Genomic DNA, 24043 nt, shown 5'->3' with positions numbered 1-24043 from the left:
GTGTTAATGTCATTTACAGACAACGAAACTGAGAATCAAAAGCTAAAAGTTAATTTCCCATCAGTAAATTACCCGTGGTAAAGAACCAGGCTTTATACTAGCCCCAAAGGTCATATTCTTCCTAATTAAGGCACCTACTTACTGCTGAGGTGTAAAGTATATAGAAATCAGGAGTAAACGGTAAATTGGCAATACTTTTTGTCACCCTCTCTTATTGTACGAACTTAATTAACCCATCAGATGGAACACATTCATCTTCTCATGACAACAGAACCTCTTTTACCCTAACTATGTGTTTATTCCAAAGGCTGTGGCCTCTCATCTATTTGGTAACAAGAGGAAGTTTGTTTAAAATTCAGGGATGAAAGTTTTGCATGCTTTGTAAAAATGATTACACCTAGCTCTACAGAGTGTTGCAAAGTGCAAACCCCACAATTTACCTGGTTGTTGTTGGTTTTTAATAAGGGCGGCGGAGGTTCATGATGTAGGGGTGAAGAAGCAGAACTGCTTTCACTATCGCTGCCATCACTTAAGCTAACTCTGAAAAGAAACAGACAAGTTATGCACATCATTACAAACAGATGATTCTTGAAATACCCATAGAAATAGGCGTGGAAAGCACAGAATCCAAACACTAACCCTTGACAAGTTCATTTTAACCCACAACTGCTAACATGTATTGGTACTTACTTTGTAACTGGAACTGTGTTAAGTGCTTTACCTGCCATTTCTCTTTTCACGATCTCCTGTTTCACAGATGAGTAAACTGAGACTTAGAAAGACTGGATCACTCATCTAGGGTCACATAGGTAAAAATAGTGGCTCTGGAATTCAAATACAAGCAATGGGGCCCAAAGCTAGTGCTCAGCCACTATACTTTACTGGGTTCATTTATTCATTCATCTCCCTTCTCCTGCTCTATGCACCTACTATGATCAAGCATGCTACTCAAGCTTACAGAAGATCAGCAAAATTAAGACAGTGTGTAGATTACTACCTTTATTTTCCTTTCCTCCTCTCTGTTACGGATGAAAAAGTTACAAACGTGTCTAGAATACACGCTGCAGGGGAAGAAGCAACTACATAAATGAAACTTCATAAAGAATGTGGAAAACAGCCTTGCACCACTGACAGCACAGAGTGACATCTAAGGATTAAACATGTGGAGCCCGGCGTGCTAGAACCACTACCAATCATTTCTACTGTGTCATTATTCAAGGCTGTCTCCAGTTCTCAACACTGATACAACAATTCATTGGAAATACGCTACAACAACACAAAGAAATGGTATGTTTGGAATAACTGCTTTGGAAAACTACAATGATATCTTTTAAAAATTAAACAACTAAAGACAATACACACCACCTCCTCCCCATTTTTTCTTTTCAGAAGAAAATAGAATTTTCTTTTATCCACAATAGGAGAGATTTCTCTATTCTACCGTGCTGAATGTAGTCCTCCCTTAGAGATGTCCTCTTTCAGTGTTTGCTCCCCATCTCTCCGGTTATATAGTACCTAATGTAATATGCTTCTCAGAAACAGAAACTGTTTTAGAAATCAGGATAGTTTTTCTTTCACTCTGAATAGGCAATCACATTCTAGCTCTATAATGTATTCAGACAGACAAGATACAAGATAGGAAATGAAAAGGATACACTGGGACATCCTTTTAGCAAAAACTGATAGAACGTGTTTTTCTTAACTAAATTACATTAATGAAGTGTTCAGTTGAAGCGCTGTTTTAAAATGCTTCTTGAGTGAAGTGGAAGGCTGAGTATTTAAACTGATTAAACAGTTGAGACTTCACAAGTGCAGTGAAGATCAAATGTTACACTGGCGCTGCCATGCTAACACAGCACATGTCAGGCAGGGAACAAGAAAAGCAGCCCCCACAATGTATATCTATATCAGATGACTCACAAGCCTATATGATGACCACACAGACTCAGGGGTTGGAGCAATAAGTAGGTGGGCAGCAACTAATCGCAGAATATCCAGATCTTCTAAATAACAACTTGGGAAATCATCTAAATAAGTCACACAGTTTTCATCAGCTAAATATGAGAGCAGCCAGTGGTCAGGATTTTGGTTGGTATAAGTAAGCTACTTTAATTTTCAGTCATTTTGAGGTCTTTTTTCCTCTACTAGTTTCCTTTTTATCAGACAAAAGACTTCTAAATGGAAATGTTATAAGGCCATGGTCATATTAAAGAGGTTATATTCTCCTATTTAAAAGGAATGCTGACAGGTAAGTCTGAGAGACAAGGAGAGAAACAGGGGTTGAATACGACCATAAAAAACAGTCACTGAGATATCTGATGGGGCACACACCCTAAGGAGTCTCTTTTCAGAGGACAAAGCATTGGCAATTAGGAATCATCGTCTCTCTAGCTTGGGTTAAGACTGCATTTTTGTTTTTTTTTTTTTTGAATCTTAGAGTCTTCCACATAGTAATGGGTAATAGGGAAAGATTTAATGCAATATATTATAAATATAATTGGATTTTAAGTTCAAGTAGATTGTATTTTTTCCACTCAAGACAAATTAAAGTAAGCATGCCTATTTGTTTTCTTCATGATAAAGAAATAAAATCCTCAGGGCAATTTCAAGTTGACTATTAATTATAAGTCACATGAATTACCATCTTATAACATGGAATTATGCCTCACAGCATTAAAGCTACTTAAGGCACCTAATTGTCAGCACACTTAAAAGGAATTTATTTTTTGGAAAACACATAGGTGATCCTAGTTTTAATTAGGTCACACACATAATTCACTAGAGCCAATTATGTATTTCTAACTACCATCAGCAAACACATTTCTTTAAATTCTGAGACTATCTCCAGCAGTCGATCGACACAAACTCTTCTTTTCCAAGGACAAGGACATCTAATGTGACTTTTTCCTATAAAATTTTTAGAGGAAAGTCTCTTTCTGAGAAAAAGGAGAAATAGTTCCCTGTAAAGCAGGTGTAGGCATGCCAAGGAGACCCTGCATCAAATGAATGTGACCATCTACTACCGTTTTTGGTGTTTCACACCTTTGCTGTGATCATCCCAGCAGGGCTTGTGAAAGAGTCTGACTTCATCACAGGCAACCCCTTTCCTTCCAAGACACTCACCTGCGACTTCGGCTGCCTCCTCTATTTACAGGTCTCTCCATTTCAGAGTCATTGTCGTTATCCTCCACTTCATCAGATTCCTCCTCATTGTCATCGGAATGCAGATCTTTCATTATAGACCTCAAAGGACCTGAGTAATGACAATGAACCACAGACAATCAAACATATACTCAAACACACTTAGTCATATTAGAAACAGGAGGGTGCTTACCAGCACTGAAGACTTGTTAAAAATAATCATAACATATATTTATACAATTTACAAGGCAAATTTGGTATAGTTTCTAAAATGCAATCTCTGCCAAAACACTATTGTTTTCATAAGATTCCCATAATGTTCGCTAAAGAATCTCTATTTTCTAGGAATTTTTTTCTGTATATTTTTCTTCCCTAAGAAAAATCATACATAAAAAGAAGAAGAAAAATCTATTAGTAAATTGAATGTTTTGTTAGGTTAATCCATGTATTGAAAAGTTGAGATTAATAAATCACTGTGGTTGTAACTTGTTCTTGGCAATGCAGCCTTTGTGTGGTAGTTTTTGATCTATTAAGGTTTAGCTGTTCCTTTTATTTCAAGGTCAATTTCAGGTCAAGCAAGCATTTCAGTCAAGTTCAGATTATAAAGTATTTCAATTCCATGGTGTAATATCCTACCTCTGATCTTCATATTGATCTTGGACACAAGGTCTTGTCGCAGCAATTTTAAGCAGCCAATTTTCATTTTACTTTTTAAGAAATTACTGGCACAATACCAGCAAGTATAAACATAAATAAGACCATGTAATAAATCAGGTACACAGAAATATCAGGACAGTATCCAGTATCAGACAGGAAAAAGAAAAAAATCGAACTCTAATTTTATTCTAGAACAGGACAGAAATGAAAACACACACACACAAACACAAACTAGTGTGGCTTATTTTCACTTTACTAGGCTAAATGTGACCAAAAAATAGGTAGTTTTAATCTTAACAGAAGAGGTTATAAAGACAATGAAGAAAGAGAGACACTTTCATTCTGGAATAGGCAATTCCTAAAGTCTCATCTATGACAGGGGTATCTAAGCTATTACTATCTTGACTCCTTACAATCTCACATTCTGCAAAACCCAAATTTTTCTACTTTTGTTGTGGGCTTATTTCTTTGGAAGTCAGTGAAACAAGACCTCTGAATAGCCAAAACGATTACTGTCTTTTATTTTATTTTTTTCCTGGAAGCTTAGCCTTAGTCCAAACACATACAACAATTTAATCCTTTTCAAAACATTCAAGGCCATCAGGAATTCAGTGTGGTCAATGAAAAAGGTAATGTTCAATACTATGCTAAAACACAAATTCTACTTTGATACCTATGCATTTTTCATGTAAAAAACAGTGTACATTTGAAGATTTTCCACATACACAAAAATGGAAAAATTATTTAAATATTCTAGTTTAAATGTCTTTGTTCTGAATTTAACACTTGATCATGAGTAAAGAAAAATATATATTTAAAAGACAGCCAATTAGTATTGCTTTAAAAAAAGACTATTAACATGCAGAAAAAAAAATATGTCCAGGAGGAAAAATGAAAACCTATTTCCCTATGTCAAAGCCTCTTACAGCTTTTACTATTGTATTTCCTTTGGGAACTCCCTGGGATGGGCTGTGTCTATAATCCTTTTGTAGCAATGAGAATCTGATGGCAGGGACTGGAAAAAGGGGAATTTCTAGAGCCTTGCCTTGCACATCAGAACAATATTCAACTGCATTCCTAAGGGAAATAAATACAACTGCATAAAAGCCTAGTTACAATTCAAATAATAAAACAGTATAAGATAGGTGATAAATCAACGCATTAAGATTTTTTTTTTTTTTCTTTTTTTTTGAGACAGAGTCTCGCTGTGTCGCCCAGGCTAGAGTGCAGTGGCGCAATCTTGGCTCACTGCAACTTTCACATCCCGGGTCGAAGGGATTCTCCTGCCTCAGCCTGCCCCCCGAGTAGCTGGGACTACAGGCGCATGCCACCACACCTGGCTAACTTTTTGTATTTTTAGTAGAGACAGGGTTTCACCATGTTAGCCAGGATGGTCTTGACCTCCTGACCTCATGATCTACCTGCATCGGCCTCCCAAAGTATCATTAAGATGTTTTATGAGAAAAGCATCTCCTAGTTTGCAGGAGATGTTGATACCTTGTTGCCTGGTCTGGGATGGTGTGAAGCTGGAGCTGGAGCTGGAGCTGGAGCTGGCAGGACTGGGTTGTTCAGACTTTAAAGAAGAATAAAAAGGCACCATCAATAAATTTATGGGATACCACACATCTAAAGTTGAAAACAGTATTGTTGCTCAAACCATCCTCTGCAAAAACCGTGATGCATTTCATTATGTAAATTACTAACACAGGAGAGTCATGTTGTCTTTTGTTGTGCCCACCTTATTTTTATTAGATGCAGAAAAAAGTATAAAAACTCAAGAATGAAGAGATAAACACCTGGGTGTAACATGAGAAAAGGGCCTGGCTTTGATTTCACTCCTATGTTTACTGCTATACAGGTCTCCTTCTTTTCATCTTAGATATAAAATACTTCTTTATTATACTTTAAGTTTTGGGATACATGGGCAGAATGTGCAAGTTTGTTACATAGGTATACATGTGCCATGGTGGTTTACTGCACCCATCAACCCAACATCTATGTTAGGTATTCCTCCTAATGCTATCCCTCCCCTAGCCCCCAACCCCCAACAGGCCCTGGTATGTGTGGTTCCCCTCCCTGTGTCCATATGTTCTCATTGTTCAACTCCCACTTACGAGAACATGTGGTGTTTGGTTTTCTGTTCTTGTGATAGTTTGCTGAGAATGATGGTTTCCACCTTCATCCATGTCCCTGCAAAGGACATGAACTCATCCTTTTGATGGCTGCATGGTATTCTATGGTGTATATGTCCCACATGTTCTTTATCCAGTCTATCACTGATAGGCATCTGGGTTGGTTCCAGGTCTTTGCTATTGTGAATAGTGCCACAATAAACATAAATGTGCATGTGTCTTTATAGTAGAATGATTTATAATCCTTTGGGTATATACCCTGTAATGTGATTACTGGGTCAGATCGTATTTCTGGTTCTACATCCTTGAGGAATCACCACACTGTCTTCTACAATGGTTGAACTAATTTACACTCCCACCAACAGTGCAAAAGCGCTGTTTCTATTTCTCCACATCCTCTCCAGCACCTGTTGTTTCCTGACTTTTTAATGACTGCCATTCTAACTGGCTTGAGAGGGTATCTCATTGTAGTTTGGATTTACATTTCAAAAGAAGACATTCATGCGGCAAACAAACATACAAAAAAAAGCTCATCATCACTGGTCATTAGAGAAATACAGGTCTCTTTCTAAAAGATACCTTGATTACCCTTTCTGTAATATTTGATTGACTCAACTGGTTAAAACATAGTGGTAATGAGGCTAAGGTCATTAGTTCAATCACATTATGAGCCAGTTAATTTAACTGTGGCCCTAGGCCATGACCCAACCCTAACCCTTTTCATTCACAGTTCGCAAATGGAGGCCAATATTCACAACTGACAGATCCAAATGAGTCAAGAGAAAATGTTGCCATTCTTTTTTGTAAATTCTCTTTAATTCCACAACCAATTAGCAGCAAGGAAAGAGTGTCATACACACACCTCAATCTCTTGCTCCTATGAATTCTCCTTATCCTTTTATAACCAGAAAGTTCCACATCATACAACTCAGTTCTCTTCCTTCTCCAAAACCACTGAAATATAGTGGAAGTATCATGTTTTCTTGCTAGAGGTACGACAGTATTGCACTGCCTCTGATGTGTCTTTGCTCCCAGATAGTCTGTAGACTGCCAGCACTTGAAAAATTAGGGATCTGTCTTGTGCTTCTTGTAATCCTCTTGTACTAGCATAATGCATTGCATACAAGAGGCACTTTTTATTGGTGACTAAAGACAGCATATTAGGCCCTGTGTTCCACCGTCTGCCACAGTTTTATTGAAAGACTTCATGGCAGCTAAAGACAGGCAAAACAGACACATGGACGTAAGTGTGCAAAGATACTGATCATACCAACAAACTTGAATTTTACATATTTAAGGCTAAATTTATTTCAAAATAACTTAGTAATGTTCTTACAACCAAATTTATTTCCATCCTAATTTTAATACGCTCATAGTCTTAACTATGTATTTGAGAATATTTGCGGTTTCCTGCGTACAGAACAAATCTTTTTACTTCAAGGTGACCAAATTCGAGGACAAACTAAGAGCACCACCAGAAATCACTAAATGAGGATGAGAATCTCAGTTTATATTTGTTTCTCACCACTGCTTTTCTCATCTCCCCTTCCAGCACTGAATTCTCACCCCCTTCTCCCAAGGTAGCACCAAGCTCTACCAACTTGGACACAAGGAAACACTTTCAGACATTCCTAATGCACAATTCACATCCTCAGGCTTGATGGGAAAGCAGGTGTCAGCAATCTACCATTCATTCTGCAGGAAAAGAGCCAGACAGGATCTCTAATGAGCAGCAGGCGGCCTACCAACTCTTCAGCACTGTAAGATTGACTTGAGGATTGTAGCACAATGTCTTACACATTGCTGTTTGTGGGTCACAAAGAAAAGTTGGTTTACAAGTACAAATGCTCTGTGAGGTACTCTTCATTTCTGTCGAGTGGCTCTTCTACTGTTGAGCCCCAATGGTGAGTTACACAACTGAAAGAGCATTCAGTTGGCATTTCTGTGCACTGCCCAGCTGCAAAACATTTCTCCCAGGGCTTGCAGAGTACTCCTCTTCCTCTCCAAGTTGCTCTTTTCAGCCATGAAAAGTGCCTGCAAATGATATTATTTTGATAGCTCTGGAAACCATCTGGGAGCCGAAAAAGAGGTTTCCTTACAGTGAGCTGAGAGAGCTCTAATTCCTCATCCTGCCTGGCCAGTTCACATTGCATTGGACTTAAAGGAGCCACTCTGCCAGAGCTATTGCTGAGAATGACATTAGCTAGGATGACAAGAGAAGATGGTGGCCATCTCTCCAACTACCTCACATGAAACATGACTCATCTGTCTCAGGCATCATGTCAATTCCAGAACCAAACCAGGAGGCAGCCTTCTTTTAGCTTCTTACCCATAAATAAGGTTAATAATTCCACAGTTGCTGATCACCAAAAAACCCACAAATAGGAACATAACACAACAGGAAAAAGAGCTTTTTATTCATCATTTATGATTAAGACCTTTCCTCTGCCACAAAGTATTTGAGAAGTTTTACAAAAAAAAAGACATTAATTCTATAAGGACATTAAAGTAGAAACTTTAAAGCAAAAGAGCTAGATACAAAAGGATAAAATGCTGAAGAGTGGGCAACAAAGCAATGTCCTGAAAGCTTTTAGTAGTCAGGACAGAACAAGCATTTGTGGAAGATAAGATCTTTAAAATTATCTAAGGCAGTGAATCTCACACTTTTGTGGACAATACACAGCCTGCTGCCCCACCCAGGAGTTACAGATTCAGCAGATCGAGGGACATGGGTGAGTGGACCAGACCCTGGAATTTATACAACATCACAGGTACTGATGATGCTGCAGGTCCAGGGACCAACCACGCTGAAGGGAACCACTGATCAAGGATCCAGAGACTGATAATCACGGAAATTCAACAGAATTAGCTGGGAGAAGCCTATATATGATGAGATTCTGATTTAATAGGTTGATAGTGAAGATCCAGGCATGTTTATAAAAAGCTCACAAGAGATGCTGATGAAAACTACAGGATGAGGCCGCTGATTCTATATTAGTTTGCCTTTCTTCCCTAAATACACACACACAAACACATTTTTGAAAGAATTTTAAATTTAAGAAAGCATGAGTATATACATCATAAGAAAATTAGAAAAAAAATCAACTTATCCAGAGGCAGTCTGAAAGAATACAATTGCAACTCAATGAAAACATTTATTAAGCGTGTACAACCATGTTGTGGTGGAGACACCTTAAACTAACTTAATCTGCCTAGTACAGAATTCACCTGCATGTTAACTGCTCAAAGAGCCACTCTGCCACTAGAGGAGGCTGACACTGTCTTACATTTCATCGAGTCCAACCAACAGAATTGCAGTTCACTGTGAGTTATGTATTTTAATTTTAAAATGTCATATTTATCTTCCAAACACAAACCAAGGATGATTATATAAACTAAAGAAGGTCACTTGCTTCACACACAAAAAATAATCATCATAAACAAGGCTACATGAAGATCTTTACAGGCCCTAAGGATTGCCAAGATATAATATTCTCCTTTCCCCACCCTACCCCGTAAGAAACATTTTAAATATGTGTCTGTGTCTGTGTGCATGTGAGGGCATGCACATGTGTGAATGCTAAATCAAAAGTTCAGAGAAGTCCAATGAGGTTCTGATTTTTCCCCCTTGCTCACTAATATAACACTTGTTTTTAAAATATCAAAATTCTCCCCACTAGAAAAATGTCTTACTTCTTCTTGCTGATCCTCTAACCACATGCTTACCTGACCTACTGGGTAATGAAACACTCTGCATGTAGTTTCTTTCAATGGTATGTTCCACAGTGATAAAAGTACAGACATCCTTTGTTTCATCATGCCATTTTTCCAACAACTTGTGTTCACTTCATCTCTGCATCACATATTGGAAATTCTTGCAACATTTCAAACTTTTTCATTATTATTATACCTGTTATGGTGATCTGAGATCAGTGATCTTTGATGCTACTATTGTAATTGCTTTGGGGGCACCACAAACCGCGTCCATGTAAGATAGCAAACTTAATAAATGTTGTGTATGTCTAACTGCTCTACCAACCTGTCCCCCAACTCCCTCCTTCTCCTTGGGCCTCCCTATTCCCTGAGATAATATTGAAATTAGGCCAATTAATAATCCTACAATGGCCTCTAAATGTTCAAATGAAAGGAAGAGTCACACATCTCTCTTTTTTTTTTTTTTTTTTTTTTTGAGATGGAGTTTCGCTCTTGTTGCCCGGGCTGGAGTGCAATGGCATGATCTCAACTCACTGCAACCTCCGCCTTCCAGGTTCAAGCCATTCTCCTGCCCCAGACTCCCAAGTAGCTGGGACTACAGGCATGCACCAACAAGCCTAGCTAATTTGTATATTTTTGGTAGAGATGGGGTTTTGCCATGTTAGCCAGGCTGGTCTCAAACTCCTGACCTCAGGTGATCCACCCGCCTTGGCCTCCCAAAGTGCTGGGATTACAAGCATGAGCCACTGCACCCAGACACATCTCTCACTTTAAATCAAAGCTACAAATGATTAGGCTTAGTGAGAAAGGCATGTGGAGAGGTGATAGGTCAAATGCTAGGTCTCTTGCACCAAATATTTAGCCAAGTTGTGAATGCAAAGGAAAAGTTCTTGAATGGAATTAAAAGTGCTACTTCAGTGAACTCATGAATGATAAGGAAGCAAAACAGGCTTTTTGCTGATATGGAGAAAGCTGTAATGGTCTGGATATAAGATTACACCAGCCACAATACTCCCTTAAACCAAAGCCTAATCCAGAGCAAGGCCCTAATTCTCTTTAATTTTATAAAATCTGAGAGGTGGGGAAGCTGCAGACGAAAAGTTTGATGCTAGTAGAGGTTGGTTCGTAAGGTTTAGGGAAATAAGCCATCTCTGTAACATCAAAGTGCAAGTTGAAGCAGCAAGAGCTGATAAAGAAGCTGCAGCAAGTTATCCAGAAGATCTAGCTAACAACATTGATGAAGGTGGCTACAATAAACAGATTTTCTATGTAGATGAAACAGCCTTCTACTGGAACAAGATGCCATCTAGAGCTTTCACAGCTAGAGAGAAGTCAAGGCCTGGCTTCAAAGTTTCAAAGGACAGGCTGACACTCTTTTTAGAGGCTAATACAACTGGTGAATTTAAGTTGAAGCTAATGCTCATTTATTATTCTGAAAATATCCTAGGGCCCTTAAGAATTATGCTAAATATACTCTGTCCGCGCTATAGGAATGGGACAACAAAACCTGAATGACAGCACATCTGCCTACAGCGTGGTTTACTGAATAGTTTGAGCCCACTGTTGAGACATACTACTCGGAATAAAAGATCCCTTTCAAAATATTATTGCTCATTAACAATGTATCTGGTCACCTGAAAGCTCTGCTGGAGATGCACAAGGAGATTAACATTGTTTTCATGCCTGCTAACACATCTATTCTGTAGCTCAGGAATCAAGAAGTAATTTTGGCTTTCAAGTTTTATTATTAAGAAATACATTTTGTAAGGCTATAGCTGCCATAGATAGTAATTCCTCTGATGTATCTGAGCAAAGTAAATAAAAAACCTTCTGGAAAAGGATTCACTATTCTAGATGCCATTATGAACATTCATGATTCACAAGAGAAGATCAAAATATGAACATTAAAAGGAGTTTGGAAAAAGCTGAATTCAACCTTCATGGATGACTTCCAGGGGTTCAAGACTTTAGTGGAGGAGGTCACTGCAGATGTGGTGGAAACAGCAAGAGAACTAGAATTAGAAGTGAAGTCTAAAGACGTGACTGAATTTCTGCAGTCTCATAACATTTGAACAGATGAGGAGTTGCTGCTTACGGATGAGCAAAGAAACTGGTTCTTGAGATGGAATCTACTCCTGGTGAAAAAGCTAGGAACATTGTTGAAACGACAATAAAGAATTTAGAATATTATATGAATTTAGTCGATAAAGCAGTGGCAGGGTTTGAAAGAATTGAGTCCAATTCTAAAAGTTCTACTGCGTGATGAAACAACCTCACATGCTACAGTTAATCTTTTGCAAAAGTAAGAGTCAATCCATGCAGCAAACTGCACTGTCTTATTTTCTTTTTCTCTCTCTCTCTCTCCTTCTTAGACGGAGTCTCACTCTGTCATCCAGGCTGGAGTGCAGTGGCGCCATCTTGGCTCACTGCAAGCTCGTTCACGCCATTCTCCTGCCTCAGCCTCCTAAGTAGCTGGGACTACAGACGCCCGCCACCACGCCTGGCTAATTTTTTTTTTTTTTTTTTTTGTATTTTTAGTAGAGACGGGGTTTCACTGTGTTAGCCAGGATGGTCTCAATCTCCTGACCTCGTGATCCACCTGCCTTGGCCTCCCAAAGTGCTGGGATTACAGACGTGAGCCACTGCACCTGGCCTGCATTGTCTTACTTTCAAAAATTACCACAGCCACTCATATCTTCAGCACCCCAATCGATCAGTAGTCATCAGCATCTGGGCGAGAACTTCTACCAGCAAAAAGACTATGACTAGCTGAAGGCCCAGATAATCGTAAGCATTTTTGGCAACAAAGTATTTTTAATAAGGTAATGTATACTGTTACACTTAATAGATTATGATATAGTAGAAATAATAACTTTTATATGTACCGGGAAACCAAAAACTTCACATGCCTACTTTTATTGCGCTATTTACTTTATTACAGTTGTCTGGAACCTAACCTGCAGTGTCTCAAAGGTATGCCTACATATGCTTAAGTATCTTAATTCTACTGCTTGACAGAATACTTTGGGGAAGATTGCTTAAACATTAGTTTGCTCATAGAGTGAGGGCACTGAACCTCATATAGAAGTGATTATCTTAAATTGATATAATAAAGTAAAAACACCTAGCACATTGCTGTTCTAATGGTAGCTAATTAACATTTGGTTGCTACTATTATTTACAATAGGTCACATACTCCTCTACTGCCTAAAACAAGATATATCTTTACTACCAAAACAATGGGCCTACCAGGATTTGCAATGCAATCTTCAACATTAAATGGCTGTGCAAAATCATTTTGAAATGGATTTTCTACAGAGTATTACTTTTGTCCAAGACAAGTAAGAAAAACCACATGTTTACAACTAGAAGTGTTTCAAAAGAGAGCACCTGTCAAGGTGGATCACAGGAGAAGGCCTGCATAAGCTGGCACTGATCCTGTACTGAGAGCATACTTCCCCCTTAGGTAACAGATGTCAGAAGTAGTTCTGTCTTTTCTAATGGGCAACTATATTTATGAACAGAATTTTGGTGACTTGATCTTTAAAGCTATCAAAATAAAAATAGTGAAAAAGGAAAGAGTACAGTATAACTAGTTAAACAGAAATTATTTCAGACACATTGCTACACGTTTCATAAAATGTAACCTCATTAGTTACATTATGAAAATGTAACTTTTCATAAAATGTAAACCTCACCTGGAAACAGAACACCTATAGCCTGCTATAAAGATTATCTCTTCTTTCACAAATATCCAGAAAGACTGTGGATGAACATTAACAAAAGAAGAAAACACAAATATAAGACACTTTATTTACTTCTCCATTCAATTTTCATCATGCCTGACTGAAGTACTAGGTTCTTCTCACAGCTTTGGTCCTTCTTTCATTAAAAAAAAAAAATCATCTTACACATACACATTATACAGCTTTTCTTTTTGCTTAACATAAAAAAAAAACACTTAAAGTCTACCTCATTTGGTTTCTCCTCTGTAAGAAACTGAAAATAATTCACTCAATTTTTAAATATACATTTTTTAAAATAACATAACAGGCTAGGTGCAGTGGCACATGCTGGTAATCCCAGCACTTTGGGAGGCTAAGGTAGGAAGATTGCTTGAAGCCAGTAGTTCAAGACTAGCCTGGGCAACATAGTGAGATCCCCATCTCTACAAAAAATAAAAATATTAGCCAGGCTTGATGAAGTGTCCCTATAGTCCCAACTACTTGGGAGGCTGAAGCAGGAGGATCCCCTGAGCCCAGGAGTTTGAGGCTGCAGTGAGCTACGGCTATGCCACTGCACTCCAGTTTGGGTGACAAGACTCTGTCTCAAAATAAAAGATATAACATCCATACCAAACAATTGTGGAAAAATGATTTCCATCAGATGAATGAAATCTATCTTACCAATTCCCATTAATGGGTAAAATATTGAGAAGGCTATGTCAATAAAAGGTAAGGCCAAATTTAAACAAAGAAGTACTGAAAAGTGATAAAACAATATTCCAGTTATGTTGACCTAACAAGCTATGTACTAGTGAATTATTAAAAGCCAGAATCCAGAGAAATTTTGTTTTCATTTAGTTTTACATTAGTAACTGCTTCAAAAACATGCTAAAAGAACAAAACTTTGTTATATAAAAAGATACATAAAAATGAGATTGGACAAACATCAGTAACTCTAGCCTCATAATGTATTTTTGTGTAGCTCTATCATATTCTTTATTTCATTTGCACTACCACTAGTAAGGCGAGTGATATGGATTGAATCATGCCCCCTCTACCCCAAAATTCACATGTTGAAGCCCTAATCCCCAATGTCCCAATATGATAGTATTTGAAGACCTTTGGAAGGTAATTAGGTTTAAAATGAGGTCATGAATGTAGGGCCTTCTTGATGGAATTGGTGTCCTTGTAAGAACAGACACCAAAGAGCTTCTTTTCTTTCTTACTATGTGAGGACACAGCAAGGAGGCAGCCATCTGCAATCCAGGAAGAGAGACCTTACCAGGTTCCTTGTTGGACTTCCCAGCCCTTAAAACTAACTGCAAGAAATAAGTTCCTGTTGCTTAAGACACCCAGTCTATGGTATTTTGTTATGGCAGCCCAAGCTAAGATAGCAGGGTTCATTTTAGATCAATATTTCTCATATGATAAAACTGAAGCACACAGTAAGATTAAGTGACCAGGGGTAATATTTAGGTGAATTAAAACCGGATTTTCTGACTTCTAGTCCAATGTTCTTTGTACTGCAACTATTAACTTTGAAGAAGTATAATTAATTTAAAGCAGTATTCTGAACATACTAACAACCTTTTATAAATTAGGGACAGGGAACAAAGTTTTGTCACTACAGAATATGTAAGGAATATCCTTTGTCCCCAAGGTACATCTTCTGATCCACCCTCAAAGCAAACCAGTGGGAAAACAAAACACTTCATCCCAGGGGAGTAAATGTGTCTGATCCACTGCTTCTAACATTTGTCCAATCAATATTACAACGAATCCTGGCTAGGAACCTCGCTATTTGTAAGCTTTTTTTTTTTTTTTTTTTTTTTGAGATGGAGTCTCGCTCTGTCTCCCAGGCTGGATGGAGTGCAGTGGCGTGATCTTGGCTCACTGCAAGCTCTGCCTCCCAGGTTCACACCATTCTCCTGCCTCAGTCTCCTGAGTAGCTGGGACTATAGACACCCACCACCATGCCCGGCTAATTTTTTGCATTTTTAATAGAGATGAGGTTTCATCGTGTTAACCAAGACAGTCTAGATCTCCTGACCTCACAATCTGCCCGCCTCGGCCTCCCAAAATGCTGGGATTACAGGTGTGAACCACCGCGCCCAGTCTTCAGTAAGTTTTGTAAAGGAAAACAGGAAGTTTCTTCTCTGAACTACCCTAATCCTCTTGAGACTGGCATTAATAGGACCAATGAGCACATCAGGCGACACAGTACAATCATATATTTTATTTACCTTCAAGTGATCTACCCACTTTTCCTAACTCTTCAATATAAATCCCATAATAGCCAAGAAAAAAATACCATTTAATGCTTTAAATAACCTGTTAACAGCTCCTTCTTTCAAAACAAGGTGGAACTGGGGAAAGGACACTAGAGTGCAACCTTTATTGCCAGACACTGACTCAAGTCTGTAACCACAGAGAAGACTCTACAGCTCTTTTTAGTAGATGCTCTCCATTTGTATTATGACAACTTGAATGAGTTTGATGTTAGATTAGAATCATATTTAGCCTCTGGGGTTCTTATGTTATCAAAAGCAATTGTGATACCCATCATTTTCTGGTGATAGAGCAAGATCCTAAGAATTATCCTCTCAACTGTTAGCAAAACAGGAAACGTCCTTATTTCTGTTATATTTTCAACTTACAGATACAAAATCACCCCGGATGCCAAGATAATTGGCTTGTATTGAGGTGCCTGTTTTTACAATTGCATTTATTTTCTTCATTATTATCATTATCTTTACTATTATTATTAAATGCCGTCATTTGGACTTATCACTACTTGTCGGAGAATAGAAAATGTCACTAGGAAATAAAATGGCCTTGGGGAGCAAGGGTCTATAAATCTCTCCATAAGACCCTTTTCCACATGTAGGGATGGCTATCATTTTCTTTCAGCTTCCTCCCTTTTAAGCAGAAGAGCCTCAAGTCTTTTATCTCTCATCACCATTTGTACTTGAAAGGATGCTACTATTGTAGCCAGAACATGTGCTCTTTCAAAACATTCAGTTGTTGCAAGATGTGTTCTAAGATCACTGGCTGAAGAATACTTGGTAAGAGCTTTGAGAATGAGAAATCATCTGAAAACAGACCACTTACAGTCATACCACCTATGAGCACAGTACTATTTTTGAGCAAAGATCACACGTATAGAAGCTAAATTTCACAACTGACCTTTAACTACACCACTTAGTTGTGATACCAAAGACATATCTTTTAGCTGTGTTTTTTCTTTCTCTTTTGTGTGTTTTGAGAGTGATGGGTAGAGAAAGAAAAATGTCACAAGCGAGAGTGCTCAGAGCTGTAATTCCTCACGGAAGAGAAATAGGAAGGAAAAAGTTTCCTGATAGAACTGCCCCATAATTAATTGTTAGTGGAGTTGACCAATGAACATCGAAACACCACTACTTGTCAGTTTACAATGAGATCTTGAAATTATTGTCAGAACTATTCAGTTACTTGTGAAATAACCCTCCTGTGCAGAGTATAAGATACTTAAAATAGTGGAAAATTACTTTTGTCTTCTCAACATTTATAACAGCAACATTGAACTGAACACTGAATTGAACAAAGTCATAAAAAGTACATTATGGCTGTAGGGCTCAGTATTGGATTATAAATATTAAAGTATATTTTGGATTATAAAAAAGTATTAAAGTAAATTAAATAGAATGAATTCAGGAAACAAACGTGATAATGAAATAACTAAAACAGATATATCTGAAGAGATTATTTTGACAAGACATTTAACTACATTTCCTTATTAACTTTAACTTTTTAAAAAAATGAGTTACTTTAAAATGTTCATAAAGCATTTGATTGACACCAATATAATCTTTACAGATTTACACAGATGTCAAGAAGTATTAATTTTAATCTTTGGACTATCTTACAGTGTTTTCCCGATTAAATGTGAAACCTGGATTTACTATCATGGCAGTGACATTAAAAGTTTATTTTATTTGCTAAGAACTTATGTCCATGGTAGTTTGACTTTTAATGTAACCAAAATCCATTAGGGAAAAAGTGTTGACTTAAGACTACCTCATCTTCACCAGGTCAAAAATGCAACGTTTTCTCATTATCAGCTTATAAAACAAAGACTATGGATAGTTGTAAGGGTTATTTCTTTACAAGCCTTGTATCTTCCTACTAGAATTAGAATACTGGAGCTCTTTCCTCTATCTAGATCAAGGAACTCCACCGTTCTTTGGATGTGGGTATGCGTATGTATGTTTACATAGATGTGTGTAAGATAATCCATAGTAGTAAAAGAAAATAACAAGACCTCTTTTCATATTAGTCTTTTCATATTAGACCTCTTTTCAAATTAGTCTAATTTTTCACATTAGACTTTTAAATTTTCAATTTTTTGTATGTGTTTTCTTGTACATAATATGAAAGTGCAGCATAACTTATTCTTGTACATAATATGTTGGCTTACTATAATTTGGAAATGTACATATATTGGGGATACAGGTTTACAGGGAGAGAGGAGTTGTAATACCAACTCTGTAAGTTTTAATTCTGTAATTTACCTGCTCAAATCTTATTTATATCACATGATTTCAAGTTCTGGAGTGATACATGCTAAATAAACAGGACAGTCTCATTACAACTCACACAGAGTGTATCCAGATTTTTGCCATTTTACAGTATTTTATGATAAAAATCAAACTAAAAGCTTAAAAGTTTACTTTTTATATTTATACTGTGAATAGTTGCTTATTGAAGAAGAGGTAACACAAACTTATTTAAAAGATTTTAAAGTGCAAATAGATTTTCTGAAAAACCCAACACAGAATACTTTACATAATCCCCCTAGAAATTTGAAATTATTTGTGGCTCTATTTTAGAGTTTACTTTTATAGTGTTTACAGAAAATTATACAATATTAAGTGAAATTGTTTATAATCAGTCTAAATGTACTATATTTACATTCACTTCTATTTAAAATGTTAAGTCCTAATAAAAAGTTTGTAAAAATATAATTATTTTAAGAAGTCCCTCTATCTTAATGAAAATGAACTAAAATAGCAAAAACATGTTACATTTACAAGACAGCTCTCATGTGAAAACATTAGGAGATAGATTCTTTTGTTTTGTTCTCAATGTAGCCCCTTTACAAATGTGGTATTCAGAATCACATATTCCTTATTAGTAATATTAGATTCCTGTCCAGAATAGGAGGAATGCTGCTGCTTATAAGGCTCTAAAGGAACCTGCATTTCCATGCACACATCTTATATAAGCCTAACAGTTGCTTTTCTTCATAAATCAATCTATTGTTGCACTTCATAATGAGAAGGCAGATTTACTGCCTTTTACCGCCTTTTCTCACCATCAGAAAGATGCTTATTTGGGTAACAGAACGTTTCTCTTCTTCAAGGGTATTTGGGATTAGGGAGGCAGGGGCAAGAACCTTTAACATCTGCTCCCTTCAAATGAATGACACCTCTAGTTCTCACAGCCCGGACGTTGAAAAGCAAATACTCTAACTTGATAAAATTCTCTAACTTGAAGAAGCACAACACTTTAAATACACTGAAGTCCCATCTCTAAAACATATATTTGGGATTTAGAGGTTATATCATAAAACTAAAGAACACAGAATTTAGATCGTCACTCAAAAGCCCCCAAATCATCATCATAGTGAGAACAATTGGAGTTTAGAATAAAGACACTGGATTCATCATCTTGAATTTTCTCTAGCTCTAAAAGCAAATCTAAATTACTGGCTGGTAAGACTTTAATCATTTGAATCTCACTATTGTGCAGGAATAACAAAACAGTTTGCAATATAGACAACTTTCTTCTGTTTTTATTTACTTAATTTTTCCCCTTAGGGAGAAATATTTAAGAATTACAAACTTCAGATTTTAATTTAAAAACAATAAGAAGGCACTTGTCAGCATCTAATTCCTAACCATCTGCCTTTTAAAAATACACACACACACACACACACACATACTCACCCATTCACTCCAGTTAGGCTTAACATTCTTAACAAGTAAGTAGATCTTGATGGATCTAAACAGAAGTTTCAGTAATCAGAGTCCTACTTTTGGAAACGAAGCTATCTTTAAACAGGCATCATGACTCCTACTAGCAAAAGCAGTTAACCATAAATTTAAAACAAATAGACACCATCCAAAACAAACAAATAAACAAAGTGGGGCAGGTACTGGATTCAAGAAGAATCTCTATTTTTGAAGAAAACTAAATTACGTCTCCTCATTCATGAATATGTAGTATTGCCCGGTGAGCTAACATTCTTGTTACTTCACGCTATCTTTTGTCACTTAAGCAATGGTTTTTGACAGTTTTACAGGCTGTTATCCCAAAGACTTCAGTATTTATGGCCTTTATTCACTTGGGCTTTCTACTCTTATCCACTGGTTACTAATCACTAAATAGATTTTTTTTTTTTTTTTTTTTTTTTTAAATGGGACTGAAATTAGCTCACAGGATGTCCTTCAACAATGGCAGCTCAGGACAGCACCGGTAAAGGTCTTCTCCTCAGCCTCTTCCTCTCTCTCTTCAATTTTCTCTTCCTACACACAAGTTAATGAGGGTCCAGATCCACACTGTTCAATTAGAGCAATAGCACACATGATTTACAGCATTCTTAGGGGATGGTTTGGGATCGTTTCTGAATTGATCCTCAGAAACTCATTCAATTTCAAATATTTCAAGAATGATTTAAAGGCCTAACTTGTTTTTAATCTTCATAAAATAGGAGCAATTCCTACTCATGGAATCATTATTCAGGAATTATTATTCAGTTCTACAAACCCTACTATCCACACACATTTGCACATACAATTCAAATATGGATACTTTTAAAACTTCAACACATTTAGTTTATAACCTGCCATTCCAATTTCTTCCTACGTAGTAAACGCTGCTTATTACCTTTTATCCACTACACTTAAACACCACAGGCTGAAAAGCAAGGAGAAAACACAGACTGTTCTTTTCATTTAATTTCATCTGACTTAAACATCTCCTAAGAGATTGTTTTTCATCTTAGGAACAATGTGAAATGCATAACAGAGTACATTCTCTTTTCTAGCTGGCTGCTGGAAACTTGAAAGTCAAATTAGTCTGGAAAGTGCTGTTTTCTTACAAACTAAAAATGTGAAAGAAAGCCAAAAATATTGATGTTATTATTCTCATGATCTTTCTGATGAACTGAGCAAATTGCAGAATTCTCTGAGAATGGGCTGAGCAATGGTGGGAGGAAGGGGAGAGACTAGCCTTAAAGAACCACTAAGGCTCCACTTACTGCTCTAAAATATAATTTACTAAATATTACTCTTCCTAGAATAAAAGGAACTTATTATGATCAGCTTCTATTTTCTCTGAAACTGCGCTGAAGTGAAATCTGAAAAGAAAATGCTCCAACAAAATATTTTAAACCTTTAGATATTTCTACATTTGGGTAGAAGCAACATGTTTTAGTACATCAGAAAAACAATTTTATCAGGATTAGTATTCGTATACAACATTTATATATAATATTAACTATTTGGACATCATGTGATTGCATTTAATTATAGAGACCCACAAAACAAATTCTCCTCGAATGTAGTTCCAGGAAAATTGATTTCTGCTGAAGAATGTGCATGCTTTCTGATATTCCAAATATAAAATTCCATAACTGTTATATTTATCTAGGAAAAACATGGCAGAACTTATTGCCCATGTGTAAAAAGCACATAACTCTGAACAAATGCTATGGTCTTTAAATTTTGTAACTACTTATATTACATTATATTTGCCATGTATATTAACCTGTAAACCAATCTAAATTCCATTCAATCATATAACTATTAAACAAGTTAAAAATGAAATACATGTACTTATATGAGAATTTATATAGTTATATTTTTAATTTAATAAAACAACATTTTAATGTATAATTAAGGGCTAATTTTTACCAAATACCCTAGTGGTTAGATAACAAGGGATATTCTGTTATTTTTCTGGTAAGTTAAATTTTGCAGTGTTTACTTTTATATTTAAAAATATGTGAATGGAGAAAATCATTTTGGATATATGAGTTTTCAACATATGATAAGCTATATAATTATGAAAAATGTAAGAACAATATTATTCTGAATGAAGATTCATTTCAGATTAGTAAGATAATTAGAGGTCTAATCCTTAGCTTCTCTGAAAATAAGAGAAACTATTTAATATGATAATTGTGAGTTAAAAAACCCTTCTATTTCTTTAACATGCATTTAAACATTCACTGGTAGATAAAATACTTGTAAATTCTCCGAAGTCAGAGGAGAAGGGTATCTTTTTTCCTACTTTAAATCACTCTGGAGAAAAAATGTACACTGGGGCTCCAATTTTAAAATTTTTCTCTATTTTTTTCATAATTAGATGAATGCACATTATATGCAAATTAATCATTTAAAATTGATAAGATTTTCCTGAATTTTTCTATACATCAAAACCTCCTGTGGCTTTTACTTGCTCCATCCCTCTCACCCCATTTTTCATTACCTTACATAATATCCCAGAAGCTATCTTGCCTATGAAATTATGATTCATAGTAAATAAACTTTACATATAGTTTATCTTTAAAAATTAGAAACACAGCAAAGAAATTGTCCTCACCTCTTTTAAAAGAAAACGGTGTAGCCCTCAGGAAAACAGAAGTGCCCCTAAGTTCATGTGTGTCGGCAAGGAATTGAGAGCTGTTAAGAATGATCTTCTTGAAAAGAAAGAGGTCTCCCTAGGCACCCACATGTATATTTAGATTAGATTGGCAGTTTAAATGACAGCAAACACATGGTCATGACTTCCCAATTGCTCGTTCATCTAACACACACACAGGCTAATCAGAGGCAAACATCCACCCCGAACTGTTTTAGAAACTAGCTTCTCCCATCTGATACTACTCTATGTGTGGTAAGCAGACATTCTTCTAGAGAGATTGAATGTCAAATGCTTAACTATCTCTCTTAGTACACCAGAATCTTGAATCACATTGATTTTAGAATTCTAAAGTCAGTCTGACATCAACTTACATCAATTCCTTGCTTAGCGTGCAGCGTTTTTATGAAGCACAAAGTAAAGAAATGACTATGTAAAGATTGCAGGATCTATTTGTCTTACGGGTATTTTTAACTGTAAGACCTGCCCATCCTATCAGTAATAGCACACACTCTTATTCTGTAAACAGGGTAAAGTCACTACAGAGGATCGCATTTTCTTGTGCAAATAAAGGGTGGCAGAGTCAAAAGGTGGAGATACTGAACATGAACTTTAAGCCCCTATTCATAATTTGAGCTTCAGTAACATTTTCCAGTAAGTGAGAAACAAGAGAAAACACAGATGGCACTGTTTGCTGACAGCTATCAACTACACCTACAACACTATTGTATTGTATATATGCTATGCATTGAGATTTATATATATTAAGATGTGTTGGTGAGGAGCAGAAAACAAATGCAGCTCTATGATGGGGGGTACATTATTTTAAAATGGCAAACAATTTTAAAATAATTATATTTTACTTTTGACATGAACTTTGCATTTTAATCTCAATGTCAAATATTTTGAAAAGTCGAGATTAGTATGAGGGTGAAAGGAATGAAACACTATAATAATTTCATGCTCAGGTTCTGAAAACATTAAACCTGGTTTGAATCTCAGTTCCACCACTTTCTAGCTATGTAACCTTAGCACGTAACATCATCTTTCCAGGCCTCAGTTCCTTCATTTCTAACATGGGGAAACGGAAGTAATAATGGTACCAATTCATATTGCTGTTAGAATGTTGACAATGCAAAGCAGTTAGGAAAGAGCACTGAATAAATGATGACTAAATACTAGTTATTATTATCATCAATAGGAATAAATATAAAATTATGATATTAAAAAGTTACGTCTGAGTCCATTTGGCTTGTCCACCCTCTCCCTCTATGATAGTCTTCCCTGAAAAACACTTGACACTTCAAGAAATAAGGTAACTTCCTTTAGACTAATCCAAAATTTATTTTCTCTCAAACTTCTCCTGGAGCAGGCAGCTGATGAAGTACCTACTTCAATGCCCAATACATAAGATATTCTAGCAAGGACTTCTATACAAACAGAATAAACAAAGACGAGAATTAAAAAGTGATTGTTAATCTAAGCACAAATCATCTATAGGTAAGAAGTGCCTGGTCAAGTAATATTTGAGAATTCATAGAAAAAAGAAAGTGAAACTTATTTAGGACATCACATTGTTTGAGAAGTTTTTCCTTTTGCAGAAAAAGTGAGTCCCAAGACTCTCAAGAAAATGATCCATTTAAAGAAAATAATATCATGATACTGTTCTTAACAGGTCATCTCAATTTTGTAGACTTATATGCTTCTGCCACATGTTAACTTGTCTTGGTAGTAAAAAGACAAAAACAGATCAATGCTGATTGCTTAATGGCAGAAATATTTGTCGGTAGTTTTTACTACTTTATAAAATATTACAAAGGAATTCAGAAGTGGGCCAAAACCTCAAACTTAATTGAAACTCTCTAGTGTTGTCTGACAAATTAAGATTGTGAGTCATCTTTATTATATAGCATATGATCATGTGGTATATCATCAATGCCAATTATTTCTAATTTTCTTTAAAAACTACAATCACTACATATACACAGT

The 24043-nt window shown here is 36.3% G+C and overlaps 1 protein-coding gene across 2 annotated transcripts in view; it reads right to left on the bottom strand.

Moving 5' to 3' along the window:
* MLLT3 (MLLT3 super elongation complex subunit) overlaps positions 1 to 24043 on the bottom strand; it is a 294338-nt gene that overhangs the window by 16829 nt on the left and 253466 nt on the right. For both annotated transcript variants that reach the window (XM_026453889.2, XM_026453890.1), the window contains exons 6-8: positions 5296 to 5371; positions 3124 to 3253; positions 441 to 540 (exon numbers count right to left, since the gene is read on the bottom strand). In XM_026453889.2, the coding sequence (XP_026309674.1) occupies positions 441 to 540; positions 3124 to 3253; positions 5296 to 5371 (306 nt within the window). The remainder of the gene's footprint in view (positions 1 to 440; positions 541 to 3123; positions 3254 to 5295; positions 5372 to 24043) is intronic.

This window comes from Piliocolobus tephrosceles, chromosome 14 (assembly GCF_002776525.5).
Source record: "Piliocolobus tephrosceles isolate RC106 chromosome 14, ASM277652v3, whole genome shotgun sequence".
NCBI classification, from domain to species: Eukaryota; Metazoa; Chordata; class Mammalia; order Primates; family Cercopithecidae; genus Piliocolobus; species Piliocolobus tephrosceles.
Note: the sequence above shows the minus strand (reverse complement) of the source record. Positions and strands in the feature narration are given on the sequence as shown.